At 39.3% G+C, this 21,112-nt stretch overlaps 2 protein-coding genes across 12 annotated transcripts in view; one reads left to right on the forward strand and one right to left on the reverse strand.

Annotated features, from left to right (window-relative positions):
* On the reverse strand, window positions 1–3,119 carry tyw3 (tRNA-yW synthesizing protein 3 homolog (S. cerevisiae)). 2 transcript variants are annotated; one of them, XM_058798192.1, is made up of 7 exons: window positions 3,040–3,119; window positions 2,767–2,824; window positions 1,897–1,974; window positions 1,714–1,812; window positions 1,550–1,621; window positions 1,305–1,438; window positions 1–806 (listed from the first exon to the last, which is right to left on the reverse strand). In XM_058798192.1, exons 1-7 carry the CDS (start codon window positions 3,042–3,044, stop codon window positions 608–610), a joined length of 645 nt encoding a protein of 214 aa, XP_058654175.1. In that variant the 5' UTR covers window positions 3,045–3,119; the 3' UTR covers window positions 1–607. The 2 variants fall into 2 exon arrangements, with proteins under 2 accessions (XP_058654175.1, XP_058654166.1); XM_058798183.1 differs by having other exon boundaries at window positions 2,767–3,076.
* cryz (crystallin, zeta (quinone reductase)) overlaps window positions 3,054–21,112 on the forward strand; it is a 33,490-nt gene continuing 15,431 nt past the window's right edge. For 2 of the 10 annotated variants that reach the window (XM_058798041.1, XM_058798023.1), the window contains exons 1-5: window positions 3,054–3,167; window positions 3,294–3,461; window positions 5,276–5,428; window positions 5,529–5,692; window positions 5,807–5,858. In XM_058798041.1, coding sequence (XP_058654024.1) covers window positions 3,054–3,167; window positions 3,294–3,461; window positions 5,276–5,428; window positions 5,529–5,692; window positions 5,807–5,858 — 651 coding nt within the window. Of the gene's footprint in view, window positions 3,178–3,293; window positions 3,462–5,275; window positions 5,429–5,528; window positions 5,693–5,806; window positions 5,859–21,112 lie in introns of all 10 variants that reach the window. The other 8 variants (XM_058798032.1, XM_058798061.1, XM_058798070.1 and 5 more) reach the window with 8 other exon arrangements.

Consider the following 21,112-nt stretch of genomic DNA (forward strand, 5'->3'; position numbering starts at 1 on the left):
TGAATTATTTCTTCTTTATTTATTTCTGATGAAAATGAGAAATCAAAAGCAAAATGAAGCAGATGTAGTTAATGAGCCAAGTCACCCAAATGACGCGTTGCAGGACTAGACCCCAACAGTAATGCCTTCTAATCCAGAGGAAATGTGCTCCAAACCACACAGCGTTTTCACAATGACGTCTGACAAATTGCTTGTCAGAGATGAATAACATGGTTGATTTCTACATCACTGTGATGAACAATGCTGAACAGTATCTTTCTTCTGCATGAACTAAAGCATTAAGGTTTACACATTCAAAAGCTCTGAAATAACAGCATGTTAAACTAAAACAGATTCACCAAGTCTCCGCAAAATAATGAGGAATATGAAACAGATATTTAGGAAGCAGACACCTCTTATCAAAAAGGTTACTTTAAGGAAGTGGGTTGGAGACTGTTTTAATTTATATCGGTCATTAAAAAAAAAAAAAGTTTATGTCTAATGTTCACATGAAATGATAATGTGAGGCATGTCTAATGGGCAGGGGTGTTAAACAACCTTGGATAATTATGCACTGATCAGAAACCTCAGAAAATGATGATCATATGATGTAAAGGAAGATTTCCTATCATAAAAACAGTAGATCACAGACGGTTTCCTCTTCACTGTTTTCATTATGATCTTTGACGCTCTGGCAACAGTCTGTCACAGAATCATCCTGTGTCCTTTTCCTTCTCCGTCTGTAAATAGGTTTCTTGTCGGCTGCTTCCTTTAAAATGCATTTCTGTTCTTGAGGTTGTAGGGCAGTCTGTAAGCACTCATAGAATCTATTGAAAATAAAATGTAATACATTTAATTATGCCATAACTATCATATTGAAATACTTAAAATACAGTGTGAATTAAATAGTTTTAATATTGAAAATATAATGAGGAATTATAGGTGGGATGTAAAACTAAATGTGGATGTGGTAATAAAATATATGTTGAGACTTAAAATAAAACTTAAAAAAATATGTACAAAGTTAAAAATCTTCATTACATACAATTTGATTTGTGACATTTTTTCATGTAAACTGATTTGTACACATTAGGGTTATAACTAATTAAAACTAAAAGCATTAAAAAAAATACTATGAATAAAATTATAATAGTATCTCAATGATGCTGGTACAGATCAAATGTGTTTGCTTCCATTGCAGCCTACTGATGCCCTTTGAGACATTATTTTAAAATTCTCTAATCAATTCAATTGCATCATTTTTATTAAAAACGACTTTCAATTCCCACTGTATATAAACACAGGAAACTCTGCCTACAATATACCTCTCTATTCTTTTAAGATTTTCTTCCATCTTCTGGTTAGAAACTCTGACAAGGAAATCAAGATATTGGTCAGTGATGAGGACAGTTCCCCTGTGGCTGACAGGAACCTCAAGACAATGTGTGCTGCGTACTGCCTATATTAAAAAAAAAAAAAACATTTCAAAGGCAAATACAAGTTATTTCAGACCCCAGAAGAGCACTGATGCATCTTTAATGTTGAACAAAAAGCACAACGTGTATCTTACCATGATGATCTTGCCTTTCTTTCCCACAGTTATACCAGAATTCCTAAAGCCTGAGTTTACTGCAACAGTATGCTAAGGAACAAACCATGAAAAGCAAGTTATTATTTGCTCCCCTTTAAACAACCTCCATGGTCAGTTTCATTATAATTCAATGTGACAGTCACCAGTAGCTGTGCATCTTCAAGCTTTTTACACTGAACGTGAAGGACAAAAGGCTCAAACTTCAAAGTGGCATCTCCAACAGACTTCTCCAGACTTGTAAGCTGTTTCAGAAACACACAAAGCTTTAATCAAGGTTGATTATTTCTGTATATTTGTAAAAATGTCTTCAGTGCTGAATTTCTCACCACATCTTCACTTTGGCACTTCTGATGGGTAACAAATAACCAGGAGCAGTTTCGCTTTTGCACTTGGCAGTCCCATGCCTTAGATAAGAACATCACATATCAGTGACCAATACACATACAATACTAGTTACCATAACTTTAACGATCTTTTGATAAAGGCTTACAGTATATGCTATAAATGCTTGTTTGTTTTGTTGATACTTAAATACAAAGTAAAAGCTACATTTTACATTGTGTTATTCCATAGTTAGATTGACTTCACTATTATTTTAAAATGTAATATTAAAGAATCAGTCAGTGTGTCCAAACCTTCAAAGGGATAATTAACCAAAAAATGAAAATTCTGTCATCATTTACTCACAGTCAAGTCTCCAACACTTGGGTAAAGTTGGTTTTATATTCGCACATTCACAACATTCACACATTTCCGCGTTCAATAACTTTCTAATTATATGTGCAATAAAGTTATTTTTTGCAAATTCTAATCAGCGACATCATTGTCAACCTACTACATTTTTTTTTCCACAATCGATCAAAAGGGGGAGGATTGTTTTAATGTCATACTTGCGAATGTCCAATGTAGTGCGGTTAACAAAGTAACTGAATGCTGAAGTCCGAATGTGCGAATATAAAACCAACTTTACCCAAGTGTCCCCAACTTGTATAACTTTTTTCCTTCTGCTGAACACAAAAGAAGACATTTTGAAGAATGTGTGTAATCAAAGTGGTTAAAAAAATATATTATGGATATCAATGGGGGCCAGCAACTGTTTCGTTACCCATATTCTTCAAAATATCTTCTTTAAATACGAGTGTCTTTTGAAAACCATACTGGTGACAAATTATAGACAAATAACTTCTCATTCTTACCCCGTCAAAAAGGATGATTCTTCCGGAGCAAGAGCTTGTCGTGAAATACTGATCGTGGCTGTTGATAAAGGAGACAATATGAGAAATATCGCCATCCACGCTGCCCTTCTTACTGAAATCACACTTAAGACACTGATTCTTCCATAACTCAAACGTATCGCCGGCCATGTTTAAATACTACTAATTGCAATACTAGTTTTTGCCGAACTCTGGAATAATATCATTAAGCAAACAGATTTTGAAATATTAGTTTGTTTGCTAGATTTGCTGTACCGCATAGGTTCGTCATGTTTGACGTTTTGAGAGCACGGTCGGGTACGGTGGCCGGGATGTGCCCAGATTCATTTCATACGGAAGTGAAGAACTGCAGGGAGCTGCGACCTGCGTGGCAGGTGAACAAAGTAATGTAATGTAATGTATCCTATGCCGTGCTGTTTTCTTTAGAACGCGACGCTGTGTAACGATTTTGCTAGTTAGATCATTTAGATTCAGATGTCCTAATTTATTGATTGTTATTTTTTCAACAGTGCAGAAACCAGTCAAACTTCAACCTACCTTTTCAATCCACTTGTTTTGCAGAGGCTACTATGGCCACATCTAAATTAATGAGAGCCATTAGGGTGTCAGAGTTTGGAGCGCCTTCAGTTTTAAAACTCTGCACAGACCTGCCTGTGCCAAATCCTGGTCAGAAAGAGGTTGGGTCTGAAAAAAAAAAAATCTTGACTTTCTCATTTACTAATTGTTTAAGTTATGAATTCAGTTTAGTTTTCTCTCATGAAAGTTGATGCAAATTATTTACTAATCTTGACATTATTATTAATTATAACTAACTTCATTTTGAAAAATCAGTGCTGTCAATTACATGACATAAAATTTAATTATTTAATAAATGTATTATTTTGCTTTTTGCACAGATGACCAGATGGTGATTTTTAGACCTTGCAGTAATGCTTAACCAAGGAAAATAATAATAATAATAATATTTTCTGGCAGATTAATAATTTAGGGGATAGTTTACCCAAAAAAGAAAATTGTGTCATCATTTACTTACAAGCTCTGCAATCAGCACTCCTGTAAAATCACGTCATGTTTATTTTATGTAGCACTTTATGCAAAATACTGCTTTAAAGCAAGCAGCTTTACAGTATGAAACATGAAAAAACTGTGTCAATGTCAGCTTTATGTATATGAATATGTATAGAATATTCAATAGCTCAATATTTTACCGAATTGCAAAAGCTGAATAATCAATCAAAGCCTACTGATTAATCAGCAAAATAATCAACGATTAGTCAATTAAGCGTTCCAATAATTGTTAGCTTAATCTATTATCAAAATAATAGTATGTTGCAGCCCTTATTTGAAGTGTATTTTAAGAGTAAAGAGTCAAGGGACATATTTTTCACCATGTTTAGAGAAGGATCCAGAGACCACCTTGTCTTTTTAGAAATATTTATCTACATCTACTGATTTAATTAGTCACAGTATTAGTTTATTATTGATATATGTTGTTTTATATATATATATATATATATATATATATATATATATATACTACCAGTCAAACGTTTTTGAACAGTAAGATGTTTAATGTTTTTTAAATAATTCCCTTCTGCTCACCAAGCCTGCATTTATTTGATCCAAAATACAGCAGAAGAAATAATATTGTGAAATATTTTTACTATTTAAAATAACTGATTTATATCTGAATATATATTTAATATGTAACTTATTCCTGTGATCAAAGCATCATTACTTCAGTGTCACATGATCCTTCAGAAACCATTCTAATATGCTGATTTGCTGTTCAAGAAACATTTTTTATTATTTATATTATCAATATTTAAAACAGTTGAGTACATTTTTCAGGATTCTTTGATTAATAGAAAGATCCAAAGAACAGCATTTATCTAAAATAAAAGCTTTTGTAACATTATACACTATACCATTTAAAAGCTATATATATATATATATATATATATATATATATATATATATATATATATATAGCTTTTAAATGGTATGGTGTGTATAGAAACGTATTTATAGAATACGTTTATTTAGCAAGGATGCATTAAATGGAACAAAAGTGATGAGAAAGACATTTATTATGTTACAAAATTTCTATTTCAGATAAATGCTGTTCTTCTGAACTTTCTATTCAAGAAACCTGAAAAAGTTCTACTCAGCTGTTTTTAACATAATAATAATAAATGTTTCTTTGAGCAGCAAATTTCTGAAGGATCAAGTGACTGGAGTAATGATGCTAAAAAAGTTGAAATCACAGGAATAAATTACATTTTAAAATATATTCAAATAGAAAGCAGTTATTTTAAATAGTAAAAAAATATTTCACAATATTACTGCTTTTGCTATATTTTGGATCAAATAAATGCAGGCTTGGTGAGCAGAAGAGAATTCTTTAAAAAACATTAAAAATCTTACTGTTCAAAAACGTTTTTTTTTTTTTTTTTTGAAAGGAAGTTGTAAACACTTTCTGCTATTGTAGGTTCTGATTCGAGTCCATGCATGTGGCGTAAACCCAGTGGAGACATACATCCGCTCTGGATCCTATGCTCGAAAACCCAGCTTGCCCTATACTCCAGGATCAGATATTTCTGGTGTGGTTGAAGCTGTTGGGGATGGTGTTTGCCTCCTACGGGTGCTGTAATTTTATTTGTCAACTTGTGACCCATTTTGCACACTGACTTCAAGTTTACATGTTTGCTTTGCATGGATTGCAATCTTTTCTGTTTTCACAGACAGGTGACAGAGTCTTCACCACAGGCACAGTGACGGGAGGATACGCTGAGTTTACTGTGGCCTCAGAGGACACTGTTCACAAGCTTCCTGATTCCCTAGACTACAAAAAGGGTGCAGCTATTGGAGTCCCATATTTCACTGCATACCGGGCATTAGTTCAAAAGTAAGATTTTGTAATCTTTGTTGTAGGGTCTTGAATGAGGTCACGGGTATGGCATTGCTTGAGGTGTCTGGAGCTATAGAAATGCATTATAAAGGGTACTTTTTCTCTAAACAGGGCTCATGCCAAAGCAGGAGAGATAGTTCTTGTCCATGGAGCCAGTGGTGGGGTAGGATGTGCAAAATTTACTTAAATTTATAGCATTATTGTACTTCAAAAATGAAGTTTTTAAGTACAGTTCCCCTTCTAGGGGACTTGCACTGCATCCTCTAGCGCAGTGGTTTTTAAACCTGTCCTGGAGGCTCCCCTGCCCTGCACATTTTGTATGTCTCCCTTATTAGGCACACCCAAATCAGGTCTTGCAGTCTCTACTAATGAGCTGATGATTTGAATCAGGTGTGTTAGATGAGGGAGACATGCAAAATGTGCAGGGCAGGGGTGCCTCCAGGACAAGTTTGAAAACCACTGCTCTAGTGGACACTTTGCTGGATGCTACCAGCATGACCAGTGTCGGAAGCACATGTGAAAAAACTCCAATCCTATTGGTCCACATAGCCTGTGATGTCATGAGCGGGCACCCAGAAGTATAAAAAGGTTTTGTTGTCTTCTGGAGCCGTTTGTTTAAATCAGTGAGTCTGAAAGACCAAGGCAGGTGAGCCTTGTAGGAAGTGCCTGCCTATGTGCCTGAGGTTTCTGACACTTGACACACACATCAATGTATCCAATGAGAAAGCTCCATTCGTGTTGCAATCGCTCAAGAGATGAGGGACAAGCATCTGTGTTTCATGGTTCGGGTCCCACTGCTGCCGAGGAACAGCGAAGACTCGGATCGCAGGGTTTGCAGGTCGAGCTTTCAGAGAGGTTTGAGAAGGGTATGAACCTCTTGAAAGCTTCTGCTGTGAGCTCGAGTGCTCAGCGGGTTTCAGACGCTCTTTTTAGGGTCATCGATCCCGCAGATAGCGCTATATTAAGTCGAGCAGCACCTTAGGGAATGTGTGCCTCCGTGTTTGGATTCGAACACTTGAGGGCATGTTCTGCTTTTGCATTACTGTCTCGGCAAAGAGAATGTGCTTTCAGTGCTACACACTCATTGTGATGAGTCACAATGTCTAGGCTCCTCTTGTGGGACAAAGCAATTGTATCTCATGGCCTGTTTCCGCCATTACTGTGGCACAGTTTATCTCAGCTCAAGGTGATTGCTTTGATCTGCGGGATCTGCACACCCTTTCTTGGGTTGATATGACGATGAAGTGTGAGCAGGGAGTCATTTCAACCCTGATAATGCGAGTTTGTGAGTGCAGATATATTCAGCGCAGCTGTGCCTCTTTAATATACATACTATTGTGTATGGAGAGTCTCACTGGACGTGGATATATTTAAATGCTCTGTTGAGAAATGCTTGCGAGCTTTCTCTCCCAGTGTGTTTCAGAGACCTCGAGTGGTTATGGGGAATGCTCTTTCCTGTGTTATGCCGGATGGGTTTAGGAGTGGGATGCCTCCCCTGCCTCCTTGAGGTTTTTAAGTAGTCGTCTCTTTGAGCCCCTTGCCTAGACTGATTAGTTTAGTTTTATTTAAAGTTTGACATGACAGGATATTGCAGCACAAAATCCTGAAATGTGTCAAACATACACATACTCTGAGACAATCATTACTTGGTATAAAACGAATAAAAGATATACAAGCATAATAAATAAAAATAAAAAATATATATATATACATACAGGTGTATCTCAATGAATTAGAATGTCGTGGGAAAGTTCATTTATTTCAGTAATTCAACCCAAATTGTGAAACTTGTGTATTAAATAAATTCAATGCACACAGACTGAAGTAGTTTAAGTCTTTGGTTCTTTTAATTGTGATGATTTTGACTCACGTTGTTCCGATACCCTTTTTCCCTTCCCAATACTGATTCCGATACCTAGGCTCAGGGTATCGGCCGATACCGAGTACTGATCCGATACTGTGTATCTGGTTATACAGCTGTATGTACTACTTACTAGCCCTGTATGAATTGATACAATTATTTTATGGTGCGCTTCACCATAGATAGATAGCTATAGATAGTCTGGCGAGTAAACAAAAAATATAATATATAATGTTTGGAAAAAAGTACACTCTTAACATCAGTCAGTCAAGCATTATAAATATATTATGATAATCAAGTATTATTTATTGATAGAACTTTAGCAATTAGAATTAAAACTTGGTAACCATGTATGAATGCATATTAGTCTTCTAGATTCTCTATGGGGTACAGGTCAGGCGAGTTTGCTGGCCAATCAAGCACATCAACACCATGGTCATTGAACCAGCTTTTGGTATCTTTGGCAGTGTGGGCAGGTGCCAAGTCCTGCTGGAAAATGAAATCAGCATCTCCATAAAGCTTGTCAGCAGAAGGAAGCATGAAATGCTTTAAAATCTCCTGGTAGATGGCTGCGTTGACTGTGGACTTCAGAAAACACAGTGGACCAACACCAGCAGATGACATGGCAGCCCAAATCATCACTGACTGTGGAAACTTCACACTGGACTTCAAGCAACATGGATTCTGTGCCTCTCCACTCTTCTTCCAGACTCTGGGACCTTGATTTCCAAATGAAATGCAAAATTTACTTTCATCATTTTTCTCCACAGCCAAGGTAAGATGCTTCTGACGTTGTCTGTTTCATAAGTGGCTTGGTAGCCCTTTTCCTGAAGACGTCTGAGCGTGGTGACTCTCGATGCACTGACTCCAGCTTCAGTCCACTCCTTGTGAAGCTCTCCCAAGTAGAGATGTTCCGATACCCTTTTTCCCTTCCCGATACTGATTCCGATACCTAGGCTCAGGGTATCGGCCGATACCGAGTACTGATCCGATACTGTGTATCTGGTTATACAGCTGTATGTACTACTTACTAGCCCTGTTTGAATTGATACAATTATTTTATGGTGCGCTTCACCATAGATAGATAGCTATAGATAGATCTGGCGAGTAAACAAAAAATATAATATATAATGTTTGGAAAAAAGTACACTCTTAACATCAGTCAGTCAAGCATTATAAATATATTATGATAATCAAGTATTATTTATTGATAGAACTTTAGCAATTAGAATTAAAACTTGGTAACCATGTATGAATGCATATTAGTCTTCTAGTCTTCTTAGTCTGTTTCTGTAAAAATGGGGAAAAAACTATCAATAATACTGATAAGATAATAATAATCATACTATGAATTCTAAGAACAATATAAACGCACTAAGGATTACGAGCTGCTGGGTTCATGAATATTAATCACGTTGTCTGCGTTCGCTCGAACTGATTTGCTGAAATCAAAACAGGGACGATAATAGGTGAGCACCAGCCAATGAGATTGTCGTTTGCGCATTAGCTCAGCGTACTACCGGAGAACCCAGCAGTTAAACTGAAGAATTCCAAAGGAACTCCGTTATTTTGACATGAAAATACAACAAAGAATATCATTTACATACTATTCGGAATTGACGCGCTACATGTAAAAGTCTCTCTCTCTCTCTCTGCGTGTGAGAAAAAAAGCAAAGCGACGGCGAGTTGTCCGCTTCACACTAGAGCTTACGGTGTGTCAAATACAGGTGCGACGCGCATCCATTCAGATGATCTGAAAAATAGCCCGCTTGACGGAGAGTGAAACTCTGAAGCGCTCAATCAGATTTTTCGGCGAGTGACAATATATCTGTGCTAAACTTATACATAGCCTCCAACTCACATACTGGCGAGTAAAATCTGATTATTTATCAGCCAGTGGCTAATATTAGACATAATTTAGTCGCCCAGGGTGAAGATTTAGTCGCATATGCAAGTGATTTACTGGCAATGTGCTTGCACGTTTGTACTTCTTCGCTGCTCTATATAGTGGTTGCTTGTGGCAACACAGCACAGCTTCCTGTGTTTGCATTCTGAGCAGCGAAGAAGAATTGATTTCCTATTTGTAGCGTTAAGCAAAGCTAGCGCGCATAACTATAGGTCTTGTTTAAGAAAATGGTATCGGATTGGTACATGGGTTCAAGTACTCGCCGATACTGATGCCAGAATTTTTTGTGGTATCGGTGGAATTTCCGATACTAGTATCGGAATCGGAACAACCCTACTCCCAAGTGTTTGAATCAGCTTTGCTTGACTGTATTCTCAAGCTTGCAGTCATCCTTGTTGCTTGTGCACCTTTTCCTACCCAAATTCTTCCTTCCAGTCAACTTTGCATTTAATATGCTTTGATACAGCACTCTGTAAACAGCCACACCTTTCATAATGACCCTCTGTGACTTACCCTCTTTATGGAGGGCGTCAATGTTCATCTTCTGGACCATTGCCAAGTCAGCAGTCTTCCCCATTATTGTGGTTTCAAAGAACAAGAGATACCTGGAATTTATACTGTAGGGATGGTCATTAATTGAAACTCAAATGTAAATATTCTAATATTTTGAGATACTGATTTTTGACTTTCATGAGCTGTAAGCTCTAATCGTCAAAATTAAAACAATTTTTTTTTAATGTTTTACTTTACATGTAATGAATCTAAAATATATGAAAGATTCACTTTTTGAAATAAGTTACAAGAAAAAATGAACTTTTTCACGACATTCTAATTTATTGAGATGCACCTGTATATATTGTGACGAGTTGGTTGCCTCCCCCTTATTATAATCACCACCCCATCCCTTATTCGCCGCCCTTCACCAGGCTCCCGACGGGAGTGGGTGTGTGAGAGAGGAGGAGCGCTGAAACAGCTAGGGCTGGCGGCGTGTGATGAGGCGCACCTGAACCGAATGGAGCCTCATCACCGCCGCTGTTTAAATACCGAGCGCGCCTCTCCTCGAGTCTCTTCCCCGTGCATGCACACTGGTGTCCTCGTGGGTCCAGGAAGGGAGCGTGGAGGGACTTCCGAGCTGCAAGAGATGTGAGCTGGCGGACCCGTGGTCCGGACGAAACCGCACCCATGTTATGGCCGTCGGGCCAGGATGCCGGGCCGACCAAGTCCCGTCGTGATGCCATGGGCCAAGAGGTAGATGAAGTTGCTGGAGAAGCCACCGTCCCTCGCGCTCTGGACCTTAGAGGGGAGCGCGTGTGGCCGCCGGACTCTGCCCCTTACCTGGACCCTCCCTTCCAGAACACTGCCCCTCCTTCGCAAACCCCGCAGCACGACGAGGACACCAGATCCCCTGTTTGTTTTGGACACTTTATCCCCTTTGGACACTTTATTATTTCTGTTGAATAAAAGCCTCTCTGAGGACTGACGCCACACCCACTGTGTCTCTCGTTTGCTCCTCCCATCACAATATATATACAGTATCTCACAGAAGTGAGTACACCCCTCACATTTTTGTAAATATTTTATTATATCTTTTCATGTGACAACACTGAAGAAATGACACTTTGCTACAATGTTAAGTAGTGGGTGTACAGCTTGTATAACAGTGTAAATTTGCTGTCCCTTCAAAATAACTCAACACACAGCCATTAATGTCTAAACCGCTGGCCACAAAAGTGAGTACACCCCTAAGTGAAAATGTCCAAATTGGGCCCAAAGTGTCAATATTTTGTGTGGCCACTATTATTTTCCAGCACTGCCTCTTGGGCATGGAGTTCACCAGAGCTTCACAGGTTGCCACCGGGGTCCTCTTCCATTCCTCCATGACGACATCACGGAGCTGGTGGATGTTAGAGACCTTACCCTCCTCCACCTTCCATTTGAGGATGCCCCACAGATGCTCAATAGGGTTTAGGTCTGGTGACATGCTTGGCTAGTCCATCACCTTTACCCTCAGCTTCTTTAGCAAGGCAGTGGTTGCCTTGGAGGTGTGTTTGGGGTCGTTATCATGTTGGAATACTGCCCTGCGAAGGGAGGGGATCATGCTCTGCTTCAGTATGTCACAGTACATGTTGGCATTCATGGTTCCCTCAATGAACTGTAGCTCCCCAGTGCCGGCAGCACTCATGCAGCCCCAGACCATGACACTCCCACCACCATGCTTGACTGTAGGCAAGACACACTTGTCTTTGTACTCCTCACCTGGTTGCCGCCACACACGCTTGACACTATCTGAACCAAATAAGTTTGGTCTCATCAGACCACAGGACATGGTTCCAGTAATCCATGTCCTTAGTCTGCTTGTCTTCAGCAAACTGTTTGCGGGCTTTCTTGTGCATCATCTTTAGAAGAGGCTTCCTTCTGGGACGACAGCCATGCAGACCAATTTGATGCAGTGTGCGGCATATGGTCTGAGCACTGACAGGCTGACCCCCACCCCTTCAACCTCTGCAGCAATGCTGGCAGCACTCATACGTCTATTTCCCAAACACAACCTCTGGATATGACGCTGAGCACGTGCACTCAACTTCTTTGGTCGACCATGGCGAGGCCTGTTCTGAGTGGAACCTGTCCTGTTAAACTGCTGTATGGTCTTGGCTAGGGATGCAGCGATTTACCGGTTTTACGATTAACCGCGCTTTAAAACGTCACGGTTAATTAATCGTAAAGGCTCTGCTACACCGAGTGTTTCTGTTGCACGGAATGGAACTGTTGAAACATGAGCAAAACGAAAACAAAGTTACACTAGCGGTGCACCAGCTTAAAATGCCGTGCTTATCAGAGACACGGAGGCTACTAGATTAACTATGACAGAGGAACCAAACAGCGATCCTTTATTTCCACCAGAGAAATGACTGAATTCGATAGTGTGGGACCATTTTAAATTTGGGTACATCAATATTGACGTAAAAATCGCTGTTAAAGAGTGAATACATAAGGGATAATGCACAGCTAGCCAACCTGTTCTGGCTGTGCAATAAACGATTTTAATGCACGACGTGAAGGCAAGGACCACCTGACGCGACGTTCGTTAGCTCGAACATTCTGGCGCTTCAGAGATGAAATAGTGCAGTGAGAGAGAGCGCGAGCACGTGTGTGAAGCGCGCGCAGTCAGCGGAGGCTCGCGAAGTGGACCCAGGCGCGAGTATAAACGAGGCTTTAGCCTACCTGCATCTGCGTCACTACAAACAATGAAGATTTGAGTTTAGTTATTTAAACAGTCATTTTACCCCCTCTTTGCTGATTAATATAATGTAGCGATCCAGTATCTAAGCTATTTTATTAATGAAAGTCGCTGGGCAGCGTTGACAACACGTTTCTGTCCTGCTAAATGTTTGTGGGCAGCTCGATCTCGATCTCACAAACCAAAATAATAGACATGATTTTCTCAGGCCTTATGTAAAATCAGATGAATAAAGATTATTAAAATGAATAAGTATTGATGACAGTTGATTACAATAATAGTTTAGTTTATTCCCCTCATTAGTAACAGTGTCCTCTGTGGGATAAATAAAGTTAATATTAGTCATATATTAATAATACTTCATTAATATTGTGATTTATCATCCCTGTTATAGTATTATTCATAAGTCAATTTATTTTTCACCATCTTTCCAAGTTCTGTACCTCAGGTCCAAAAGAAATGTAGAAAGAATGAAATGAAAACACCAAATACATTTGTTATTTTCAAAAGGGAAATACTGACATGGATATTTACAGAGCAGAGGTCACCTTTTTTAATTCCAATAGGAGAGATGGACTTTTTTTTTTTCTTTAGTATTATTATTTTGTGCTGTATTATTGGTTACTGTGTTATTTCTGTTTCAAAAGGCAGCAATAAATAACACTTTAATATCTAAAGAGTGTTTATGTGATTTTATGTTGTGAAATGAATAAATGCATAATAATCGTAATAATCGTGAAACCGTGATTATACCTCAGACTATAATCGTACCAACAAAATCTATAATCGTTGCATCCCTAGTCTTGGCCACCGTGCTGCAGCTCAGTTTCAGGGTCTTGGCAATCTTCTTATAGCCTACGCCATCTTTATGTAGAGCAACAATTCTTTTTCAGATCCTTAGAGAGTTCTTTGCCATGAGGTGCCATGTTGAACTTCCAGTGACCAGTATGAGAGGGTGAGAGCGATAACACCAAATTTAACACACCTACTCCCCATTAACACCTGAGACCTTGTAACAAGTCAATTCAAGTCACCTTTATTTATACAGCGCTTTTAACAATACAGATTGTGTCAAAGTAACTTTCCAATATCAGAATAGGAAAATAGTGTCAATAATGTAAAATGACAAGATTAAACACTCAATTTTCAGTTAAAGGCATTTCATTATTGAATTCAATGATGTCATCGTCCAGCTCAGTTCAGTTTAAATCGTATCTGTGCAATCATGTAGACGATATCGCTGGAAATGAAGTGTCCCCAACTAAGCAAGCCAGAGGCGACAGTGGCAAGGAACCAAAACTCCGTCGGTGACAGAATAGAGAAAAAAACCTTGGAAGAAACCAGGCTCAGTCGGGGGGCCAGTTCTCCTCTGGCCAGACGAAACAGCAATTCAATTCCAACTGCAGCAAAGTCAGATTTGTAAAGGACTCATTTGGTTCCCGTGGTCTTGTCCCGATGGCTGTCTAGGTGACGAGGTCCTCACTGGGTATCTGTCTCTGGGCTTCATCTAGGTGTCCTGATCTCCGCTGATGTTCAGGGCTGTAGAGGTCGTCTCTAGGTGCTGATCCACCATCTGATCTGGATCCGGGTGACTGCAGTGACCATCTGATCTGGATACGGACTGGATCGGGTGGCAACGGTGATCTCGCCATAAGAAAGAAACAAACTAATATTAGCGTAGATGCCATTCTTCTTACGATGTAATAAATACATCGGGTGTTATGGGAAGTTTTCCCAATTCTGGTTGACCTAATTAATGCAGCCTAACAATCCTTTAATACATTTGAATATTAGAAGTGTATTACTGTATTATGTGTAAGCCAGGTTAAAGAGATGCGTCTTTAATCTAGATTTAAACTGACAGAGTGTGTCTGCCTCCCGAACAGTGTTAGGTAGATTGTTCCAGAGTTTTGGCACTAAATAGGAAAAGGTTCTGCCGCCCGCAGTTGATTTTGATATTCTAGGTATTATCAAATGGCCAGAGTTTTGAGAACGTAGTGGATGTGGAGGACTATAATGCGATAAGAGCTCGCTCAAGTACTGAGGAGCTAAACCATTCAGGGCTTTATAAGTAATTAACAAGATTTTAAAATCTATACGATGTTTAGTAGGGAGCCAGTGCAGTGTTGACAGAACCGGGCTAATGTGGTCATACTTCCTGGTTCTAGTAAGAACTCTAGCTGCTGCATTTTGGACCATCTGTAGTTTGTTTATTAAGCGTGCAGAACAACCACCCAATAAAGCATTACAATAATCTAACTTTGAGGTCATAAATGCATGAATTAACATTTCTGCATTTGACTTTGAGAGCATAGGTCTCAGTTTAGATATATTTTTAAGATGAAAAAATGCAATTTTACAAATGCTAGAAACGTGGCTGTCAAAGGAAAGATTGCTATCAAATAGCACACCTAGGTTCCTAACTGATGACGAAGAATTTACAGAGCAGCCATCAAGTGTTAGACAGTGTTCTAAGTTATTACATGTGGGGGTTTTAGGTCCGATGATTAACATCTCTATTTTTTCAGAATTTAGCAGTAAGAAATAACTCGTCATCCAGTTTTTTATATTGACTATGCATTCCGTTAGTTTCTCAATTTTGTGTTTCACCGGGGCGTGAAGAAATATAGAGCTGAGTATCATCAGCATAACAGTGAAAACTAACACTGTGATTCCTAATGATATTTCCTAAGGGTAACATGTAAAGTGTGAAAAGTAACGGCCCTGGTACTGAGCCTTGAGGTACTCCATACTGCACTTGTGATCGATATGATACCTCTTCATTCACTGCTACAAATTGATGGCGGTCAGATAAGTAGGATTTGAACCATGCTAATGCACTTCCTCTAATGCCAACCAAGTTTTCTAGTCTATTCAAAACAATGTTGTGGTCGATAGTGTCAAATGCAGCGCTAAGATCCAGTAGTACTAATAGAGAGATACAACCACGATCAAATGACAAGAGCAGGTCATTTGTAACTAGGGTTGCAAAGGGTGGAAAATTTCCAGAAACTTTCCAAAAATCCCTGGAATATTCCAAAAAATCCTGGAAAGTTTCCAAAATTTCTGGAATATTTCCGAAATTTACTGGAAATTTTCCCATTTTTTGCAACCCTATTTGTAACTCTAATGAGAGCAGTCTCGGTACTATGAAATGGTCTAAATCCTGACTGGAAATCCTCACAGATACCATTTTTCTCTAAGAAGGAATATAATTGTGAGGATACTACCTTTTCTAGTATCTTTGACAGAAAAGGGAGATTCGAGATCGGTCTGTAATTAACTAGATCTTTGGGGTCAAGGTGTGTTTTTTTTTAATTAGAGGCTTAATAACAGCCAATTTGAAGGTTTTGGAAACATATCCTAATTTATACAATTCTTCCTCTCCTATAGTAGAGAATGAGTGGAATTGTTCCTCAGGGGATCTATAGTGCACTATCTGATGCGATACTGTAGCTGACGGCTTTATGGTTACAATTTTATCTCTGATAGTATCGATCTTGGAAGTAAAATAGTTCATAAAGTCATTACTGCTGTGCTGTTGGGAAATGTCAACACCTGCTGATACTTTATTTTTTGTTAATTTAGCCACTGTATTGAATAAATACCTGGGGTTATGTTTGTTTTCTTCTAAAAGAGACGAAAAGTAATCATATCTAGCAGTTTTTAATGCTTTTCTGTAGGATAGGGTACTTTCCCGCCAAGCAATACGAAATACCTCTAGTTTAGTTTTCCTCCAGCTGCGCTCCATTTTCCGGGCTGCTCTCTTTAGGGCGCAAGTGTGCTCATTATACTACGGTGTTGGAGTCTTTTCCCTAATCTTCCTTAAGCGTAAAGGAGCAACTATGTCTAAAGTGCTAGAAAAGAGAGATTCCATAGTTTCTTTTACATCATCAAGTTTTTCTGTGCTGTTGGATATGCTGAGGAATTGAGATAAATCAGGAAGATTATTTACAAAGCAGTCTTTTGTGGTAGAAGTGATGGTTCTACCATACTTGTAGCAAGGAGTAGAATTTACAGTTTTAGCTATATGGAGTTTACACAAGACTAGATAATGATCTGAGTTATCATCACTTTGCTGCAGAATTTCAATATCATTAACATCAGTTCCATGTGACAATATTAAATCTAGAGTATGATTTCGACAATGAGTAGGTCCTGACACGTGTTGTCTAACCCCAATATAGTTCAGAATGTCTATGAATGCTGATCCTAATGCATCTTTTTCATTATCAACGTGGATATTAAAATCACCAATGATTAAGACTTTGTCTGCAGCCAGCACTAACTCTGATAGAAAATCAGCAAATTCTTTAATAAAGTCTGTATGGTGCCCTGGTGGCCTGTATACAGTAGCCAGTACAAACATCACAGGGGATTTATCATTAACACTTGTTTCTCTAGATAATGTTATATGAAGCACTATTACTTCAAAGGAATTATACTTAAAGCCTGCCCTCTGAGAAATACTGAGAATATTGCTATAAATTGTAGCAACACCTCCCCCTTTGCCTTTTGGACGCGGTTCATTTTTTATAACAGTAATCTTGGGGGGTAGACTCGTTTAAAATAATGTATTCATCTGGTTTTAACCTGATCTCACAGAATTCCGTGTAATGACCACGGATTTAATTAACCCCGAATCTGTGGTGGCATCACGGAATCGCCGAAAATTCCGTGATGGGCTCACAGAAGTGATACCAATGTAAGTCAGTGACAGGCATCAGCCGTGCTCCACGCATTGATCCACTGGTTCAACACTTTAAATAGGAAACCCTTAGCATCAATATGCCGACGCGATACTGGGAAATTTATCGTCATCATTATTGTTCAGAACTGGGTAGGTTTAGGGTAGGGGTGGGGTCAGGTAGCTACTCCAGTGAAAGTATAAATTTATATACAAAATATAACTGCATCGGAGTCACTCTTTTTACGTGGTCCGATGCAGCGCTGGTGTTGAACCAGTGAATCCGTGCATGGACCACGGCTGATGCCTTCTGTGAGCCCATCACGGAATTTTCGGCGATTCCGTGATGCCACCACAGATTCGGGGGTTAATTAAGTCCGTGGTCATTACACGGAATTCTGTGAGATCATGTTGGGTTTCTGTCAAACCGAGCACATCTAGGTTATGAACAGTGATCATATCATTTACAAAATGTATTGTAAAAGCGCTACATAAATAAAGGTGACTTGACTTGACAAAAAGTACTTTCGTAGAAAGGGACCTGATATTCAGTAAGCCAAGCTTTATCATTTGTTTCTCTGTATTATATACATTTTTTATTTGTTGAACGTCAAACAAATTGTTACTCTTAAATTGGTTTGGATGTTTTTTGTATTCTCTAGTTCGGGGAACAGACACAGTCTCTATAGTGTGATATCTAGGTGAAAAAGTCTCTATGTGCTGAGAATTAACTGACTTCTGTGACGTGAGGCGGCTAGCAGACGGTCGGTTTAGCCAGTCTGTCTGCTTCCTGACCTGGGCCCCAGTTAGTCCAGGATGAACTCTAAGACTATGTGCCATATTTCTAGAGAGAAGAGTGGCACCACCCCAGGAGGGATGAACACCATCTCTTTTAAACAGGTCAGGTCTGCCCCAAAAACTCGTCTAATTGTCTATAAAACCTATGTTATTCTGCGGGCACCACTTAAATATCCAGCCATTGAGTGACAACAGTCTGCTATGAATCTCATCTAACACTCATGTAACACTAACGAGTCACATGACACCAGGGAGAGAAAATGGCTAATTGGGCCCAATTTGGACATTTTCACTTAGGGGTGTACTCACTTTTGTGGCCAGCGGTTTAGACATTAATGGCTGTGTGTTGAGTTATTTTGAGGGGACAGCAAATTTACACTGTTATACAAGCTGTACACTCACTATTTTACATTGTAGCAAAGTGTAATTTCTTCAGTGTTGTCACATGAAAAGATATAATAAAATATTTACAAAAATGTGAGGGGTATACTCACTTCTGTGAGATACTGTATATACACACATACACATATATGAATAACATAGATTCACAGAAAAGGCATCCTAATCAAGGACCTGTGAGTTATCTACACAACAATTTTAGAGCACGGGGGATAAAGGAGAGTTCATGACGTTTAGTTTTACTCCTGGGTACAGTAAATGTCTTGTACCTCCGAAGAGAATAAGTAGGTGTTGGAGCCATAGGCAGGAAGCAATGCAGTGGTGATGGACTGTCCTTGAGTATTTTAGTAAGAGTACGTATGGTGGCTTCCTCACGCCTCTCAATCAATGTTGGGAGAGTTGAAGTCGGAATGCCTGTTATCCGACAGCATCGCTTTTGGATCCTCTCTAACTCCTCAGAGAGACCTTTAGGTAGACCACCCCATACTGGACTAGCATACTTGAGAACTGGCCGTATAAAAGTAAAGTATACTTGCACTAAAACATCACAAGGAAGACCCGCATTTTTTTGCTGCGCAAAGATAGTATATTCTGGGGCGCACCTTCAAAATCATGTACTTAATGTGGGCATCCCATGACAAGTCAGAGGATATTTGAATTCCAAGCAATTTAAAGGTGGAAACTCTTCTAATTGCATGTCCTGAGATAACAGGAGAGGGAGGGGAGGGAATGTTGTCCTCTCTCCTGGCACTAATTACCATGTCCACAGTCTTAGCTCCATTCATTGCCAATGTAAATTCCTGTTCCCATTCCACTACAGAATCCAAGGCCTGCTGAGTGAGTCCAGGTAAAGATCCCATTAGAAACTCTGTAATTGTTAGATCATCAGCATATTTCACAGGTATTACTGAAGGAGGCAAATATGAATACAGGCTATTTATGCATATGACAAAAAGTAGAGGGGATAGAAGTCCCCCTACTCAGATAGCTCCTTACAATAAGCCAAAGGGGTCGTCTGACATGCAAGTCAGCTAAGTCAAAAGCTCGAGTAAAGTCAACAAAAACGCCATGTATATCCATTTTGGGGGAGCCGTTAAGTGCTTCATGCCAGTGTTGCAGAATTTGAATCAATGCAGTGTCAGTTGATCTGTTCCTCATAAAGCCATGTTGTGATGGTTTGATCTTAGTAACTGTATCCTCCAGAATGGCATCTCTGAGGATTCCTTCAAACACTTTTCCAACACAGCTGAGTAGTGAGATCTGGCGATAATCTGCTGGAAAACTAGGCTTTGCTTTTTTAGGAACAGTTTTGACTATAGCCTCCTTCCATTGTTTTGGAAAAATGTTATGCTGGATGCACGTATTAAAGATGTCACATAACACCGGTGCCAACTCTTCATGAAAAGTCTTTAGCACCCAAGGAGGAACGCAGTCGGGACCAGCAGCCTTGGCTGCATTCACTTTACGGAGTCTAGTCTTAACTTGTCTAATACTCAGAGGAGGTACACTACAATTTGACAACTTGCAGGTAACTTCTTCCTCAGACAGAGAAATGTGGCTTGCATAATTTCACGCAGAAGCAAAGTGCCTAGCCAGAGTGTCACACTCACGTTGCATGATGTTTTGATCCTGAGACACCATGTCACTCTTATCTTCTTCCATCCCCATTAAATTCTTAACTGACTTAAACCATTGTTTTGGCTTGGAGCATCGTAGTTCCTCCACCTCATGCTGGTAATATTGTTTCTTTGCGTTCTTGATTTTTTTGGCAATGACTGATTTTAACGTCCTATAAGACATTTTGTCGCTCTCATGTGCTTCTGTGTGAGCATTTTTAGAATTTCAGAACCGACTGGTATCACGGTCGGTATTTTTGACAAGACTACTGCTTAGTAATTAATAATAATTAATATTACAGCCATGATTATGGCAGGACAGCTTACTTATAATACAGCTATCTGGAGTTGGCTGTGTTTTAGTTCAGTGAGTCCCTTCTTAGAAACATACTTATCTGAGGATAGCTATGTGCTAGCTTGGTGATTGCTCCCCTACCTAGGGTTTCAAAGTAGCAGTCTCCTTGAGCCTTGTCAGGATAGTCAAGTCACCTTTATTTATATAGCACTTTTAACAATCCAGATCGTCAAAGCAGCTTTACAGTATTAATAGAAAAATAGTGTGTCAATAAGGACAAGTGCAATGGGACAATAGTAAACACAGTTCATCATTGAACTCAGTGATGTCATCATCCAGCTCAGTTCAATTCAAATAGTATCTCTGCAATCAAGTCGATGATATCGCTGGAAATTAAGTGTCCCCAACTAAGCAAGCCAGAGGTGACAGCGGCAAGGAACAAAAACTCCATCATTGACAGAAATCGAGAAAAAAACCTTGGGAGAAACCAGGCTCAGTTGGGGGGCCAGTTTTCCTCTGGCCAGATGAACCAGCAGATTGTTTCATGCTGCAGCAAAGTCAGATCGTCCAGAGGACTCATCTGGTTGTCATTGTCCCGATGGCCGTCTAGGTGACAA

The sequence above is a fragment of the Onychostoma macrolepis genome, chromosome 02 (genome assembly GCF_012432095.1).
Source record: "Onychostoma macrolepis isolate SWU-2019 chromosome 02, ASM1243209v1, whole genome shotgun sequence".
Lineage (NCBI taxonomy): Eukaryota > Metazoa > Chordata > Actinopteri > Cypriniformes > Cyprinidae > Onychostoma > Onychostoma macrolepis.

Coding starts and splice junctions, on each gene's coding strand:
- tyw3 (XM_058798183.1), bottom strand. CDS start 2,934: ATGGCCGGCGATACGTTTGAGTTATGGAAGAATCAGTGTCTTAAGTGT. Junction 1,813..1,896: donor AGTGCCAAAGTGAAGATGTG/GTGAGAAATTCA, acceptor TTTCTGAAACAG/CTTACAAGTCTGGAGAAGTC. Junction 807..1,304: donor AATCTTAAAAGAATAGAGAG/GTATATTGTAGG, acceptor TATTTTCAATAG/ATTCTATGAGTGCTTACAGA.